This window comes from Mobula hypostoma, chromosome 14, assembly GCF_963921235.1.
Source record: "Mobula hypostoma chromosome 14, sMobHyp1.1, whole genome shotgun sequence".
NCBI classification, from domain to species: Eukaryota; Metazoa; Chordata; class Chondrichthyes; order Myliobatiformes; family Myliobatidae; genus Mobula; species Mobula hypostoma.
The window spans coordinates 565,857-583,245 of record NC_086110.1 but is presented as its reverse complement, the minus strand read 5'-3'; the positions used below and the strand labels follow the sequence as shown (position 1 = coordinate 583,245).

At 40.5% G+C, this 17,389-nt stretch overlaps 1 protein-coding gene across 2 annotated transcripts; it reads left to right on the top strand.

Moving 5' to 3' along the window:
- Positions 1–2,225: 2,225 nt before the first annotated feature.
- Positions 2,226–12,816, top strand: LOC134356409 (uncharacterized). 2 transcript variants are annotated; one of them, XM_063067344.1, is made up of 5 exons: positions 2,226–2,363; positions 2,608–2,928; positions 8,346–8,624; positions 11,315–11,423; positions 12,619–12,816. In XM_063067344.1, the coding sequence occupies exons 1-4, from the start codon at positions 2,309–2,311 to the stop codon at positions 11,413–11,415; spliced, it is 756 nt and encodes a 251-aa protein (XP_062923414.1). In that variant the 5' UTR covers positions 2,226–2,308; the 3' UTR covers positions 11,416–11,423; positions 12,619–12,816. The 2 variants fall into 2 exon arrangements, with proteins under 2 accessions (XP_062923414.1, XP_062923413.1); XM_063067343.1 differs by having other exon boundaries at positions 11,312–11,423.
- The last annotated feature ends 4,573 nt before the right edge of the window (positions 12,817–17,389 follow it).

The window sequence follows — 17,389 nt, the reverse complement described above, 5'->3', positions numbered from 1 at the left end:
GGGAGCCTGTAACGAGAAAGCTGAAGAAAGCTTCCTGAGAACGTTGTCCTTTCACTCGGTGTTTCGAGCTGCTTTTGGGGAAGTGCGTGACTGCATTGGGCCGGATAAGGAATGTAGACGAGGACCTGTGTGGTTCCCCAGTCCAAGCCAATCATGTTACGGCCCGGGGACCCAGCGAGAGAAATGTGAAACCCCAAATTTCCCGGAATGCCCGAGGGCGAGGCCTTCTTGGTGGATGCTCCGGAAGACCACGAAGAGCAGTCGGGAATATCTGCTGTGGTACTAGTGAGGCGCGAACTGCAGAAGTCCTCGGTTGTACAGGCGAACAAAATGGGAGTGGTTGTCAGAAAAACTACTGAGAGAGAAGTCACATTCGAGCGGGGGCTGCCCCTGAGGCATCTTTTCCCGGAATCGATAGTGCTAGTGTCCCTGTGAGACAAGCGGGGTAGAAACTATCTGCAAAGGGGGGAATGTTGACCGCTGAGTCATTCAACTTCGGGGACTCCCAGGTACCTGCGGGTGAGAAGAACAAGTTAATAGAGAAGATGTTTTTTTTTCCACTGACTAGTTTAATGGGGGCTGTTCCAAGAACTCTCTTCACACTATGCGGGTGACCAAGGACACCCCGTTCAGAGAGAGGTCACAGCAACTGGCTCCTGCAGAGGTGGAAGATGTTCGGTTGCATTCTGTAAGTTGAAGGAAGCTGAGATCATCATCGAGTCCAGAAGCCCCTATCCGTCACAGAATAGTGGTGGCCAGAAAGGAATGGGAAGGTACGGATATGTGTGGACTATTGGACTCTGAACAGGCGTATCGTCTCCGACCAATATACGGTCCCAACGATCGATGACGCGCTGGCCTGTCCGGGTAGTGCGAAGTGGTTTAGTGTGCTGGACCTGAGGAGTGGATATTACCTGATCCCATTGAGTGAGACTGACAAAGGGAAGTAGGCATTTATATGTCCACTGGGATCTTTCAAGTTCGAAACTCTGCCCAGGGCATATCGTGTCCCCCTGCAACCTCCCAGCGGATCATGGGGCATTTGAGCTTTCTTGAAGTATTGGTGTATCTGGATGACTTCATAGTGTGTAGGTCCACCTTGGAAAAACATGAAGCGGAGCTCAGACAAGGTACAGTGCAGTCTGAGTTGTAGGTAGGGACGAGTGATAGGCCAGGGGAGGCCTTACAGATAGACCAGAAGTACTCCCAGTAGTGTCGAAACATGAAGAGGTAGATGAGGGAATATGGAGGTCTCAAACACCAGAAGGCTACGGGATAAGCTGGCCTATATAGCACTGGGGAAACGGAGTGTGGCCCAAATTGTTTTGGGAAGCTATGTCACTGCCTTTTACACCTGGGTCGACTTTCTGTTCCGACGGAAGAGATGGCAAATTTGACTAAATTTAATGGGGTTCGCGTCTAACGCCCTGGGAAAGGTTTCACTGATAATCTAATGGTATCTCTGTAGCAACAGTGTTTGCGTTATGACTAGCGAGAGCTTTGGAATGTGCGGCGTCCAATGAGGGGAGTTTTTTTTTTCTTGTGTTCCTGAGAAATAAGGAGGCTCGGCTTTTGTTCGGCGGAGGGTGTCGAGAGAAGAGAGAAGGGAGAGGTCATAGACTACAGGATGGCGTGGACTTGGAATGGGATCGGGAGTCGACGACAATGGAGAACGAACGGACGGGAAAATCGTGAGGTCCAACGAGTGCATTAGAATGTTTCCTTAAAATGTGCCCTTTATCTTTTTGTTTTCTTAAAATAACCCTATCGTTAAGATAAGGATCATAAAGCTCAATTATTTAATTGTATATGGTGAACTGTTCGTTATTTCGTGGTACTGATTTGTAACAGGTGAAAACATCAGGCAGCATCCACACAAAGGAGATTTCACCAACTGGCGGGGGCGACGACTGTCTTCTCCTGAACTAACGCAGCCCATTGAGCCTGGAGGTTACATCTAATTTAAATATGCATCCCAAGGAACAAAAACCTCTCTCTCCGCCTAATTATAATCAAATTAATGGAATTATCGTCAGATACATTTTATTCCCCCCAAACACATTTACTGTTACCAGCCCTAACTCATTTCATACCCTCCTGATAACATCTGTACCATTAGGTCGTCTGTTATTTTAAATTTCTGCACATTGCCGCAATGACGTCAAAGTGAAACCAAGATGTAAGGGTTGTGCAGTCTATTTGCAAATCCATTTCCACACGACCCTCGAACAGCTTCTCATCACTGTGCTATGTGATTGAACTTTTGAAATACAGTTAACACTGTCTGATTTCATCACTTTTATTCAGAATGCATATATTTCATAAGCTCCTTAATCTCTTCGTCCTGCAGATTGTGTACACAGGTATGTATACAATTCCGTTTTTGATCTGGAATAACGAGTTGTGAGATATTCAGAAACAGTTTGCGACGAGCAGCTGCCCAAGAAGTAAACAGCAGTTTTGTTATTTTAAATTGATTTACTTTACTCACAGTCGAATCGAACTATTTCTTTCAGAGTGATATTGCATATGCATATATTATTTTAATATTTTTGTCAATAAAGCCAACCATTATACTCTGATAATGATTGTTTTTCATTCTGACAGTTGCTGACAGGGCCTCGATCACAGTGCGCCAGATTCCTGTGAAAGAGACTAAGGCAGAGGGTGCAAATGTGTCAATTTACTGCACCTACCTAATCTTCGCTCAGAACGCAGCGGTGGCTGTTTATTGGTGGAAAGGGGGACAAGAAGGATATATAGATCCTACTGCAGACAGAAGGATAAGTATTATAACTACAGAGCAAGGTTCTGCCGAATTCCATATCTTCGACGTGAGATTCTGGGGCTCTGGAATATTTTATTGCGGTGTGAGAGACTGGACAGGAAAGATTTCCAAAGGCAATGGCACGAACGTTATTGTACACGGTAAATCCTACTCGGCGTGTCTTAGACAGATGCAACTACTAAATTAAAAGGATCGCGTTAGATATTGATAAAGTACAATAGGAGACCACCTCTCCATCCACAATAGTATTCTTCATTTCGGGTTTGAATAACCACTGTTTACTCTTGGTGGAACAGTGAAATCTCGGAAAGAACATTGTTCTCTAATTTCATGTAATTTAATGTTCCTTTATATCTGAAGATACATTTCCTGTGATGTGCATGTGATGAAGGACTTCATGTCGGTAGATGGGCAGTTAATGGAATTAATGTTACATGTGCTAACTGAAATCATTCAATCAGATTCGAGACCTGTGAGTTACAGATGATGACCTGCCCTTCGTAAGTTACGAGTTCAGACATTACCCGCAGAACATTAAAATGGATTCCGGAAAAAGATCGTGGGCTTTGCCTGCTTATACGACGAATAAACTCTTCGCGGGTTTCCAGCCGGGTACATACATCAATTGTAACCGATATCTCGATGTCATACTCTGCCATTCTTAGAAAAACCCGAGAAGAGTTTATTTGGAAACTCGAGTCTGTCTGTCCCTTTGCAAATAGAAAAAAAAAAAAAATGAATAAATGACTATTGTGTGTATTTAAATAATTAGCGAATGCAGAACGCATTAACCGCTAAACAGAACCAGAATCAGGATTAATATCACCGGCATACGTCGGGAAATGTATTAACTTACCGGCACCAGTTCAATGTTAAACACAATAGAACATAATAATGTAGGGAAAAGAGAAAATAACTAAATCGTTTAAAATAAATCACCAGTGAATCATATATACGTGAGGTGTTGTTCTGTCGTTAAGTCGAGTCCGGTTCTTCGTGACATCATGGACCAGGGGGTCCATAGCTTTTTCATGGCAAGATACGGAAGTAGATTGCCAGGCATTCCTTCCACGCAGACTATCCTGCTGTCCAGGCTGGGACCCAGCTGGGTGTGACCTCAGTTCCATCCGCCTTGAAGTCCAGTGCTGATGCACTGAGGTGATGTTCATTGGTTCATCTATCCATGAGGAATCGGATGGCAGAGAGGAAGAAAAAGTTCTCTGAATCGCTGAGTGTGTGTCTTCACGCTTCTATACCTCTTTCTTCATGGTAATAATGAGAAAAGGACGGATCCTGGGTAATGGAAGTCCTTAATCATGGACGCAACCCTCCCGAGACACTGCTCCTCGAATATGTCACCAGATTCATTTGAAATAATGGAAAATGGTATAATATCTTTGGCATATTTCCTTTTATAAACTCTGCTCTGATCACAAGAGAATCAAAGATTTTAGCTTTATCTTTCACTCTTACTGCAATCCCCTTCTATTATTTTCCTTCTGTTACTTATTCTTTTTCATTCCCCTGGTTTCCCCTGATGCCAGCATGGTCCAATATGCTGACTTCCACAATCATGCGCTCTGGATCCACTGCGTCCATCAAACATTTTTTGTTTATTCTTTTACCTGTTCTAATCCTATTTATTCCGGAAATATACTTTTACGGCAAATTCTGGAGCCATACAGAGCCTCTGATGAATATCTTCCACCGAACATCTAGGTATGCATATTCAGGATGTAGACCAGAGAGCCGGGTAGGATCGGTGAATTATTCCCCAGAAAGGGTGGAGTTGCGACTTGCAGTGGGTAGATACCGGTATTTTTTCTTGAATTGGAAGCCTTTGCTTTACATAGGTTTGGGTTGTAGTTATGACGAAATATCACGGAATATTTTGAGATCTCGTCAAAACACAATTTTTCAGACCTTTATCAAAATTTCCCGCAACCTTTTGTTTCAAACAAAGCAAGCACTTGGGTGACGGTGTGTTATGCATAGGCAACACAAAACTTTCAGCGGGTTCAGATAATTAGAACATAGGGGTAGAACATAATGTGTTAAATAAGAAGAAATTTACTCTGATAGATCCAAATAGAGGGGTCGAGTATTTTGTCACTGGTGAGGGGTTGCAAGGTTTTGGTAGTCACTGAGTTCTGTTCTTGCATGTGAATGTTACATCTGAACCCCATCCGGTGAGGAAAATCGCATAATGTCAGAGAGCATCAAAATGAATAACGGAAGAAGCAGTTTATTAAGGAAATAATGGAAATCCAAACATTATAAATTACAGGATATTCCAAGGCATTATTGAAGGAATGACATTAAATGTCGATAAATAACTTACCCCGTAACAAATCGCTACGCTGTGTTTGGATCATTCATTTTATTGATGTAGTAATTTATTCTTGTTATAGGCAACTGACAACTGGAAGTTTACCTTGAAATGATTCCCGTCTTAACGAAGTTAGGACAATGGCCAATTACAATCACTCTTTCTTGTTGTTGCTGAATCTGACCTTGCTATACGAACGACCGTACTTCTTCTTAGATCAGATATTTTTATTCTTCAGAACTAGATCTAGAGAAACTCTGCCATGGACGGTCTCTAGAATGCCGGCGAAAAAAGGAGGGTTGGGCATAGTGCTATCAGATCCACCCGTACAACTGCAGAGTTCTAGAAATATCACCAGAGGCCCCAGAGAGCAGGCTGGGTTCCGCGATCGCGCAGCTTCAGCGTGCTGCGATTTAGCTTGGGGCGAGCAAGAGCTCGGAGTTAAGTTCCAGTGCCGTCTGTAAGAGTTTTCTATGTTCTCCGCATGTAAAACGTATGTTTTCCCCAAGTTCTTCGCTTTCTTCCCACAGTCCACCGATATTACGGGTACGTTAATTGGTCATTGGAAATGGTCCTTGATTAGTTTAGGGTAAATCGGATTTGACGGGGGCTACTGAGGGTGGTTCGAAGGGTCGGAATGATATACTTCGCGCCGTGTCGCTAAAATATAAATCCCTTGAATCGGAGAGATCTTCACTAAGAAGATATATGATGGGATACACCTGTGACACTTGAAGGACTGCCCCAAGACAGCGGACATAAGCAATCTGAAAAAGAAAAGGAAAATCTTGCATGTTGACAGAGAGGAAAAACTTCAGGAAACATTTTAACCGCTGCAACTGTAGGGTTATTAAAATGCACGAAGGTAGTTTGAATTTTTTCAAACGAGTCATAGATTTATATAACCGAGACGGACATTTCTCAACCCAAATCTGACATGCCGAACAAACCCCGATATCTCTGAACACATTGCTTTCAAATCATGTGCATGTCTGAATGATTGTGTTTTTTTTTGCATTTTCGTTTTATCCCGCATCCTTAGCTTCTTGTGCGTGTCTTTACATTTACCTACTGCCAAGTGTGTTGAAAAATGTACCTTTTAGGTTCAATTTAAACCTACGCCCATTAATTTTAAACCCATCCCTCCAATTGGAGACACCGAGAATCTGGGAAGAAGACTCTGACTATCCACGTTATATTGGTCCTTATAACTTTATAAGCATCTATCAGATCACGCTTCGACCTCCTTCTCTACAGACAAAGAGTCGCAGATTCTCCATGTAAATGAAACCCTCCAGACCCAGTGCTGCACGCATTCATACCAGATTAATCACATTTATGCTGTGGCTAGGCCAAGAGAACCACGGACACTACCTCAAGTATGTTCTCGCCAACAACTTGTGCAATTTCAGCCTGACGTCCCAATTACTTACCAGCACAGGCAGGAATGCCAAATCGCCTTCTTCGCCAATCATCTTCTGTGATTGCCCATCTGTGTCATGACTTTAAGGGATTAGGCACGTACGGTACCAGGGTTCTGTTTATGTCAACCCTCCCTATGGAACTCCCAATTCCTATTAAAGTCTTGGTCTAGTTTAATGTAGAAAATAGAGCTCATCGCACTGTTAAATATGTCCAATGTTTTTCGTATTGTAAACAGGTTTATTCCGGGTAAAAAATGTTGGAATAAGGAGTCTTAATGCGACACAGATTAGAGCATTGTTGGATAACCAATTGTATGCGTGATGAATACTGAGAGATTTAATTTTTGTCCTTAAAGGAATTTGATTAGTTGGCATTTCAACGTCTGTCGATTATACAGAACTTCACCTAATCATTGCAACACGCACAAGTTCCATATCCTCTCCATATATACTGATTTTCACCCCCATTACATTCAAACAGGTATCTCTATTCCATTCTCTCTAAATACTAACATAATGTTAAGCGAGTTACAGAACAGTTCACACAACGTTTTTTTCCTGATTTAAAAGTGGCATTTTTATTTCTTCTTACAGATTGATCTGTTTTTCTCACAAAACCTAGTGTAGGATTTGCAATCTGTACAAGTAGGAGATTTGTTCTCGCAACTTCTTGGATTTTGCTGTTGCTTCTGAATTATGTTCTGAATTAAACGTTTTTTCCTTAAATTGTTGTTGATAGTAACACAATCTATTGTATTATGAATTACTCACTGCATCATTTTGCATCACTGTGTCAGTAATCAAAATCTCGGGTGTCCTTCTGCATTGTAAGATTTTGGCCGGTATTCATACTAGATAGTGTAGACCATCTTGCGTGTAAAATCTCCTTCCATTAAATTTCTCCGAAAATAGTTAACTTGCGTTTTGTTTTAAACTCTTTCCGCTTTGTTTTGACTCAATCTCGTCCACCTGATCGGTTCTGTGGAACCAATACCAATGCGAATTTTGGAACTGGTATCTGCAGTGAAGGTCCCAAATTCAAGGTTCAAGATTGCTTCATGTAATTTCCTGTACACAAGTATAAAGGAGAATGAAATAATTATTACGCAGGATCCGATACAATACAACAAAAAACACTTGATAACAACTCAATTACAATAAAATACACGGTAAATTTAATTCCATACGTTAGCTAAGATATGTTGACCATACCATCAAATTATTTTAATGCAATACGCTGTAAGGTAATTGACCTGACTAAACGTGTATATATTTTCAATCGGTATGAAGAGTCGATGAAAGATATAGTGGGATTCAAACTGACTTCAGTATTTGCAGAAATAATTCATTTGTTTGTGCAATGGGTAGTGGGGTTCTGTTGTTTTGGCGTATAACAATTTACGACATATAGAATGTAAGAAGAATTACGAAGACCGAAGCCGAAATGGTTTACACCACTACACATTAAAGAACGTGCAGAACGTTCAAAAATTTATAAAAAAGTGAATTTAAGATTAGAAGAACTAACAAAAACAAACTAATCTTATTGTAGCTTTTTGCACGTGGATAAAGAGAAATAAATAGTGGTCACGGAATCATGGAGTAACGCTAAAAGATTTCATGTAATTTCTGCGTGATAACTTCACCTGAAATGTCAGTGTTCTATTCAATGAAAAAAAAACTACTGGAAATGCATATCGCCACATGAAACGTCATGCAAAAAGATTTAACCTGCTTGAGTTGGGATTTTCTCTGATAAATGCGCGTTTAGAGATTTTATCTCTCTTTTTTTAACCACTTGCAGTTCCGCCGGCGCCGTTGAAAATCACCGAAGTGAACGCTCCTTCCGTGGCGCTGACGTGCACAACTGCCGCTTTTTTCCCGAAGGACTATGAGCTCATATGGTATAAAAATGAAATCGAAATCACTTCTGGAATACATACCACACAAATGCAGAACAAGGAGGGATTATATCTTGTTTCAAGCTCCCTCAATGTAATAGAAACCTGGTCTGTTTATACTTGTCAGGTGTTTCATGAGTCTATCAAGGCGCCAGCATCCGAATCATATAGATTCCGATTAGGTAAGAGGCTTATATTCTCAACCGCATCTTGAGATGCGTCTATGTACTATGTCTGGTGTTTATAAATTTCTCATATCCAGAGGGGAAGGTACCATATTCAAGGGTAAAGTGAAATGTAAGTTACTGGCTACACAGAAGAATAGTGGGATATCATATTACATTGCAGCTGCGTTCTCCGTCAATGCAATAGTCAGCAGACCCACTTATATTTGCCAGTTGTTTCATGAATCCATGAAGACGCCATCCATTGAAACATATAGAAGTCATGATTTTGGTGGTTTTTAGAGTCTGAACGGCATCCTGAGATGTATTTATATTTTATTCGACCGTAACACCTTTCGACAAAGGATCAAATTAGGCCATTCATCCCAGCGAATTTACTGCGTCATTCCTTCAAGTCCGATTTACTATCCTTCTCAATCCCATTCTCCCCGTAACGTTGGACATCTTGACTAACCAAGAACCTACCAATATCCGCTTTAACTATACAAATGACTTGGGTTCCAATCAATTCCACAGATTCATTAAACACTGTCTAAAGAAATTCATACTTCTTCTAAATGTGGTTGCTGTGGTGGGTGTCTCTCTATGTTCAGACTGTGCTCATCATAGATTTATGTTTCATGCTTACGAATTCCTCACAAACGGAGTAGATTGGACCGGGAACAATAAGGCAGAGGCTATTTGAAAGTACTAATGTTATAGTCTACTAGATTTGTGCTGTTTTCTGCTTGCAAAGGAACACCTCACAACAGTTTGACGCAGCTCTCTTGTTTCTGCATGTTATGTCTGCCTTAATAATGAAGGAATCAACTGAGATTTGAACTGGGCTTAAATAATGCTACAATTTTTATATTTCGACTAACCAGTTGCATTATAGCCTTTGTACTCGCTCATTCCTGCATTTTCTCTCCTTCACTCAAGTCAACTCACATGTAGTAAGAACTCACGCAGCATTTGAAACATATAGTGTAAATCATTCACACTTTAAATCATCTTAAAATATGACCTGCTTTCATTTTTAAAGATTACAAAAATATTATGTTACAATCAGGCAAAATTGAGGAAACATGTTATATTAGTACTTTTAAACAAAGTAATGTAGGAATTTATTCAGCATGCACAAATAAACATTCAAAAAGTTTAAAAGATGACATCCTCTCATCAACCGAAATTCCAACAGCTTCTGATCTTTCTGTAACTCCGAACTTTGATCCAAGACCGGACTCAGATTATATTTTCTGAACTATATGCTGTTCAGTTCCCAGCATAACGACCTACATTACTCCTGTTCCAGATCTGACAGCACGTTATTCCTCTCAGAGCAGCAAGTTGCCACCGTCGCTCCTCTGTCTACTGTAGACTCTTTCTGTTATGTGCGTTGTTTATTTTTTCTCTCCTGCTGAGTTCTGAATGACATTCATCGAGGCCCTTCAATCATTACACTGTTCGCCCAATCACTCCACTTTACTCTTGAAGAAGCTGCATGGGCTTCTTCTCATTCTTTACTCTTTTCTTTAACCCGTTTTCACACAGCAGCTGAAACTTCTACATACGCATCGTCAACAATCTTCTGCCCTGCAATCTAATAAGATTACATTGAAGATCTACTAACTCCTCGTGTAATTTTTTTGGTTTCTTTTTCTAACCTGGGACTGTCCTTTAGCAGTGCCAAGTAGCTAATGTTCATCTTACTGATTGGTTCTGACTTCTCATTGGATGTTGGCCCAAGGCTACAAACTGTGTTACTTTAAGGCTCTTTCCCACAGACTTGCTTCCGAAATAATTTCTACGTTCAAAGACCTGGCCAGCCAGGTCAGGCTACACAAGGCCCAGCCGACCATATCACAGGCTATTCCTTCAACAAGGCTGCATTTTTACATGATTAAGAACATTTTCTCTGGAAGTCGTCTCAGGTTTAGCAGGTCATCAACAGAAAAACCATTCTGTCCATATTCAGTCCTCCGACTTTGCTTTGGGGAAAAAACTGTTCACTGAACATTTCAGCAAATGACATTGCAAGGAAAAAAAAAATAAAGATAGGGTCTTTTAAGAGACCCCTGGACAGGTACATGGAGTTTAGAAAAATAGAGGCCTATGGGTAACCCTAGGTAATTTCTAAAGTACGTACATGTTCGGAACAGCATTGTGGGCCGAAAGGTCTGTATTGTGCTTCAGGTATTCTATGTTCTACGTCTCTAATAGCAGTTTCCATCCCCGCGAGCACATGACCAGAACACAAACTTATGATTTGGATCTTTCCAGAGCCCTTTCCTCATTAATGTTCGTTGATTTGTAGATTTCAGTACTTTCTGGTCAATATTGTATATTATATTTACATAGCGTTAAACCAATAATAAGATATGTGAAATAACATTCATTAAAACAATAATTGAATTCATTCGACTTGTCGGCTGTGAAAAGTTATCGCATCTCCACCCTCTCTCTCTCTTGCTCTCTCCCCGCCGCCCCCCACCGTCCTTTCACCCCCTCGCTTTTTTTCTGTCTTCCAGACTCCTCTGGATGCCTTCTCTATGTTTTTACCGATTTCTGAACTATCATTACCCCCTCCACAAAGAAATGCGTCTTTCTCCTCTATCCACAACACTATTCTTGTCTTGTCTTTGTGTTTTTTCCCCTAATTTTCCTGTTGCTAAAAAATAATTATCAACTTATATGTTTCCTAGCAGCCCGGTGGGCTCAAGGCATTAATCTGTGTCGAATTCTGCTGGGTCTGTTGGTAATAACAGTGGGCATCGCGCTCATCGTCAATTATTTGCAATCATTCTAATTCAAAAGGTAAACATTTCACAATAATAACTAGAAGTAATAAGCCATGAATTAACTATTGGTGTTAGTTATTTGTGACGTTAATTATTTTAATGTTTTTTTCTCTCTCCAAGATAACAAATTGTCTTCATTAGTTGCCATTTCAGATCCATCTGGGTATTCTTGAAAAGATAATTAAAGCATGCTAAAGATCTGAAGTAGTCTTTAATGATTTTGTAGGCTGTCATTCTATATTATTTTCTGAAATAACACACACCGACTCAGATGTACTAAATATAAGTCTCTCAGGAACAGTTTTCCCTATAGCACCTTCTACTGCACGACGAGTCCAGCAGCTCTACAATAAACTGCGTGTAATATTGTAGAGTTTTTTTTTCACTCCTGTAGTGGGTTGACTGCTCATACCATCAATAATTTTATCTCTCCTGTATCAATACAGTTATCGCTGTAATAAAAGAAGTTCCGAAATATTTTATGTGTACAGCTATTTTTGTACATTAAATCTGGGAGGCTGAGCGAAGTTAAATCGCAGCTAAACGGCGACTACTTTGCTTACATCTTCGGAAACAGCTCTATTTCCATTTTTAACCCAGGCAACGTGTTCATATTCTGTACCTTCGATTTTGACTCGGCCCAAGAATCCCCTTCTAGCAAGTGTCTATACCAAATTTTGAACTACAGATCTATTTACAATATATAAATAGCGTATCTGACATTAATAAAGAGATGATTAATGTTTCAGAGATCTACATTCCATTTCAATAGATACTGGTCAAATTTGACCGGGACAGCCTCAATGTGCATTAATTCTTAATGAATGTTTTAGAGATCTAAAATCCTTTCAATATACAGCAACCCACACTAAAAATGCTGATGAACACAGCAGGTCAAGCAGCATCTACAGGAAGAGGTACAGTCGATGTTTCGGGCCGAGACCCTTCGTTAGGTTTTAAATTCAGTAGATACGTGTCAAATTTGATCTGGAATATCCTCTATGTACAACAAATTCTAGCACCTGTTCAAAAGTATAAAATGTTTAAGTATTTTCATGTTTGCGCATTTTAAGTCACTTTAGGAAAACTCATCAAATTTCGGCTACAGAAAAAGACATTTAAGGTGTTTTTACTGCTGTCAAATGTCAAAACGAGTCAAATTTGACCCGAACAGTATCTGAGAAGTAATATCTTTATTTTGCCCTTTCAAGGTTCTGTTGAAGACCCTGATCTGGAGTTACACGCAGATGTCGGGTCCCGGGACCCGTTCTCGGGGTTTCAGGATTGGCCGTTGTTCGGCACACCAAGGGTTCGGCGTATGAGTCCGGCTCGGATTCGAAAGCCTAGGATCTGGGGGCTGTGGAAACGGGCCGAACGAGGGTCGGTGTCACTGCAGGAGACCTGTGTGTCGTCGGGGGAGTCGGAAAATCTACAGCTGTGTGCCCGAAGACCCGAGGTCTTTGCGATCTTCAGGCACAGAGCTCGAAAAAAAAAGCTACCTAACTTATTAGGGAGAGAGAGAACCCGTCATATGTCGTATACCGGCTAAAACGCGACGTCTTTGCGGTAACTGCACGTTTGTGTCTTTGCTATTGCTTTGTTTACGCTTGACTGCTCGGTGGAGGTATCAATGCTCCTGTTTTTGTACCGGTGTAGGGAGGGGGGATTGTTGCACGCTGTCGCTTACGCGCCGGAAGGAGGGGAGCTGTGGGGACTTTGAGGTTCTTAGGTTTATCTGTCGTTAATTCTTCGGGGCATTTCTCTGCTTTTGTGGATGTTTGAGAAGAAAAAAAAACATTTCAGAATGTATATTTATACATTTCTTTGATATTACATTAGACCTTTAAACCTTTGAAACCCTGAGTTATTTTTTTTAATTCTGAGTATTACCCAAACTTGAGAGATAGCCAAGTCCAGAAGGTTGTCTGTTTCAGGAAGCACGTCCTTGACCTTTGTTTCATTAGAAGTCACCGTAGTTCCTTATTTTCAACTTGCTGCTTAAAGGTAACCAGATTCATCTTGAAAGCAATCTCAAACACATCTTATACTTTGATGCCTGGAATTCTCTCAAGCTTCAGAGGCGCTGTAATAGAAACGATATTTCCATTACAGCGTGATTGTAGTGGCATTGGCACACTCGTTTATGTATGGATAATAGAAACATATTTAAGTTATAGTTTATGTCCAGGAAGAGAAATTAGTCCATCATTGTATGTCAACCCACAAGAATGTACTCTTTTTCGAAATCCAGCACTAAACAACTGTGATTGAAAAACACATGTTTATATTGACATGTTCAGTTCTTTAAGTTTCATTTTTACATAACACGTCATAAGTGATTACTGGTGCGACGAATAGCGTTTTGGAAAGTCGAGGTTCTAAGGTGTCATGTATACTCCTTTTTGATTACCCCTCATCATTAGGTTTCAAATTGCATTACAAAGATTTCATCACATTTTCAGCTTTAAGAACCGTATCTCAGAGGATATACAAAATGGCTGACTAATAATTTTGAATTAAATCTATCGCTTATTGCTTTCTGGAGATCTCGTTCTACTTTCCCCCAATTACTTGTTCTTTCTTTCTTGTAGAGGTACTTCTGTTCACTCGGTTTGCTTCACTTCCTTTATTGCAAAGCACCTTCAGTTCAAAAAGGTTTAATTGGCGGTTAAATGTATTCAAATCACCACCTTATACAGAATTAGATAATTAGAAACTCTAAACTCTCATAACCATAAATGTGGATTTATAAGAATTTCGTGCAGCGTATTTTTATAAAAGGTACTGAAATAAAGGATATCCGTATCCGTCACGTCCACACTCCTGACGTTTTGGTCCCCTAATCTGAGGAAAGACATCCTTGCCATAGAGGGAGTACAAAGAAGGTTCACCAGATTGATTCCTGGGATGGCAGGACTTTCATATGAAGAAAGACTGGATGAACTGTGCTTGTACTCGTTGGAATTTAGAAGATTGAGGGGGGATCTGATTGAAACGTATAAGATCCTAAAGGGATTGGACAAGCTAGATGCAGGAAGATACAATATCATATCATATTAAAACCTTATTAAACGCCTTCCAAAAATCTGAGTAATCTACATCCACTGGCTCTCATTTGCTCACCTTGCTTGTTATTTCATCGACGATTTCTAGTAGATTTGTTAGGCAGGACTTCCCTTAACAGAAACAATGCTGACTTTACCTATTTTGTCATTAGTCTCCAAGTACCCCGAAACGTTGTCTTTAATCATGGAATGCAGCAATTTCTCAATCACCGTGGTAGGACTAATTGACCTACAATTTCTTCTCTTTAGTCTTCCTCTGTTCCTAAAGAGTGGCGTGACACTTAGAGTATTCCAATCATCCGGCTTCATGCCACAATGCTTGAAGGATCATGATCAATGCATCTGTTATCTCCTTAGTAACCTTTTTTACGACTCTTGCCCTAAGCTGTATGGTCTGAGGTCAACGGTCTCTGGCCTAAGCATCATGGTCTGTAGGGTAGAGACATGGACCACAGACTGTTTGTGTTCTACTATCTGTATTCTGCGGTCACTGGCCTTAGCTTACGACTCTGGGTTGTTATCCATCTGGTCCAGATAACTTACCGATCATAGGACCTTTTCAATATCTCTAGCACGTTTTACTTTGTAATAGCAATGGTACTCACTTCTGCCCTCTGACACCCACGAGTCTCTATCACATAGCTAGTGTCTTCCACAGTGAAGACCGAAGCAAGCTACTTATTAAGTTCCCACAAAATGCTGGTGGAACGCACCTGGTCAGGCAGCATCTGTAGGATGTAGTGCCGTCAGTCATGTCCTGACGAAGGGTCTCGACCTAAAACGTTGACTGTACTTCTTCCACCACCGTTGCCTACCCCTTCCACGTGAGAACAGCTTCTGCTGTGCGGCATATCTATCTTACGTCCTGTGAACTATTCCCAGAAACTTCAGCCACCTCTGTTCTACCATCATCCCCGCCAGTATCTCCCTCTAATCAACATGAGAAAGCTCTTCTCTCATGCCTGTGGAATTCCCTTTATTCCATAGGGAAACTGATACACTTGACTTTTGCTTCTACCTCTCAAACTGCAGTACGAATTCAATCATATTGTGATGACTGCCTCCTAAGGGATCCTTTACGTTATACGGACTAATAACATCGGAGCTATTAAACAGCACCAAATCTAAGGTAGCCTTTCCCCTGGTAGGCGTCTCTGAAAAGCCATCTCGTAGGCTTTCCACAAATTCGCTTTCTTGTGATCTGACACCAACCTTGTTTTCCCAAATGCTTTTCATAGTGAAGACCCCTATTGCAATTGTGTCATTACCCTTATTACATGGCCTTTGCTGCTCCCTTTGTATCTCAACCTCGCCTATTGGCTACTGTTTGGAGGCCTACATACGATCCCCATAATGGTTCTTTTACCGTTGCAGTTTCTCAACTTAAATGGCAGGATTTGGGGGAAAGTGGCTCAACAGAGAGACATTGGGCTCCATGGCTATATGTCCTTGAAAGACGCAACATGTGTACAGAGGATTGTGAAGAAAACGCATTCAATTGTTACTTCCTGAAGTCGGATTGATTGATTGATTGATTGATTGATTGATTCATTCATTCATTCATTCATTCATTCATTCATTCATTTATTTATTTGTTTGTTTGTTTGTTTGTTTATTTATTTATTTGAAGATACCGCTCAAAACAGGCCGTTACTTCCCAATGGCCCAGCAAAACATCTCTTTAACACAAACCTACTTACATGGCAATTTGCAATGACTATTTAAACTATTAACCGGTAAATCGCTGGAAACGGAAACAGGAGCAAGGGTACGTCTTTGGACTGTGAGAAGAATCTGGACCAACGTCATGCGGTTCACGGAGAGCACGTGACAACTACCTATAGATGGCGCTGGAATAGAAATCCATCTCCCCAAGCTGTAACAGAATCGCGCCAGCTGTTAACCTACCGTAGCACCCCAAAACAAGTGCTGAAACGTTACATGGTAGATTCACACAATACTAATAAGGGCAGATTTAAAATATTGTGTGTCGGTCAAGTCGCCAAGTGACACGATGGGTGTGGTTGCTCCGTAAGAAGTTCACCAGAATATTGGCAGATTGGGAGGATTTTAGTTAATGGGAAATATGAGACAGGCTGAGGTTGTTTTCCTGGCTGCAAATAATGTCAGAAAAGTTGCAGATGAGGATAGATGCTCAGAACCGTCCTCCCATGACATAGGTGTCAACATGAAGAGGGGAAAAGATCACACGTAACAAAAATGGAACAAATCGTGTGATTCCCGTGCTATGATTCGGTTATTTGTCGAGAAACATTACATGTCTCAGTTTAGCCATAAAAGGTAATGTATGTGTATAATGTACCTTGTTTACCAAGATTATTGAAATCATTAATCCAAGACCAACATGGAAGATCTTCCTTGAAGAATTGAAATGCATCAACTGGTTTTTAGCCTTTGTGCAAAAAAATTAAATGTCATCTTTTGAATGGATGTTTAAAAACTCTTTCTTAATTACCTTAGCACATTGATGGCGTTTTTCACAGGTGTGATAAATACATCAAAGGTGTTTTGAAGAATTTTAAAAATGCTGGCTCATCATTCAGCATTTTTACACTATAATCACCTCCTCGATCAAAATATTATTGACTGAGCATTAATGTTTGATATTTTTAATATTTTACAGGCTGAATTCCACAACAATTATAAATATTCCGGGAAGTCATTTATAACCTCAGTCATGAAAATATAAATTTATCTTATTCACAATCTGCAGTATCTGCAGTATACCAATTAGCTAGGGTGTTAAAATTATAAACGTAAAATATCAATTATTCACGGCGCTTCCTCTGTTTTCTGCATAGTACCTCAATAGCCATATACATCCAATTGCAGTTCGTTATGATGCAACCTCTGAACTTAATGAGCATGCCCACTTCAGTTGTACGCTGATCCTTGC

Coding starts and splice junctions, on each gene's coding strand:
- LOC134356409 (XM_063067343.1), top strand. CDS start 2,309: ATGCATATATTTCATAAGCTCCTTAATCTCTTCGTCCTGCAGATTGTG. Junction 2,929..8,345: donor CACGAACGTTATTGTACACG/GTAAATCCTACT, acceptor AACCACTTGCAG/TTCCGCCGGCGCCGTTGAAA. Junction 8,625..11,311: donor ATCATATAGATTCCGATTAG/GTAAGAGGCTTA, acceptor TATGTTTCCTAG/CAGCCCGGTGGGCTCAAGGC.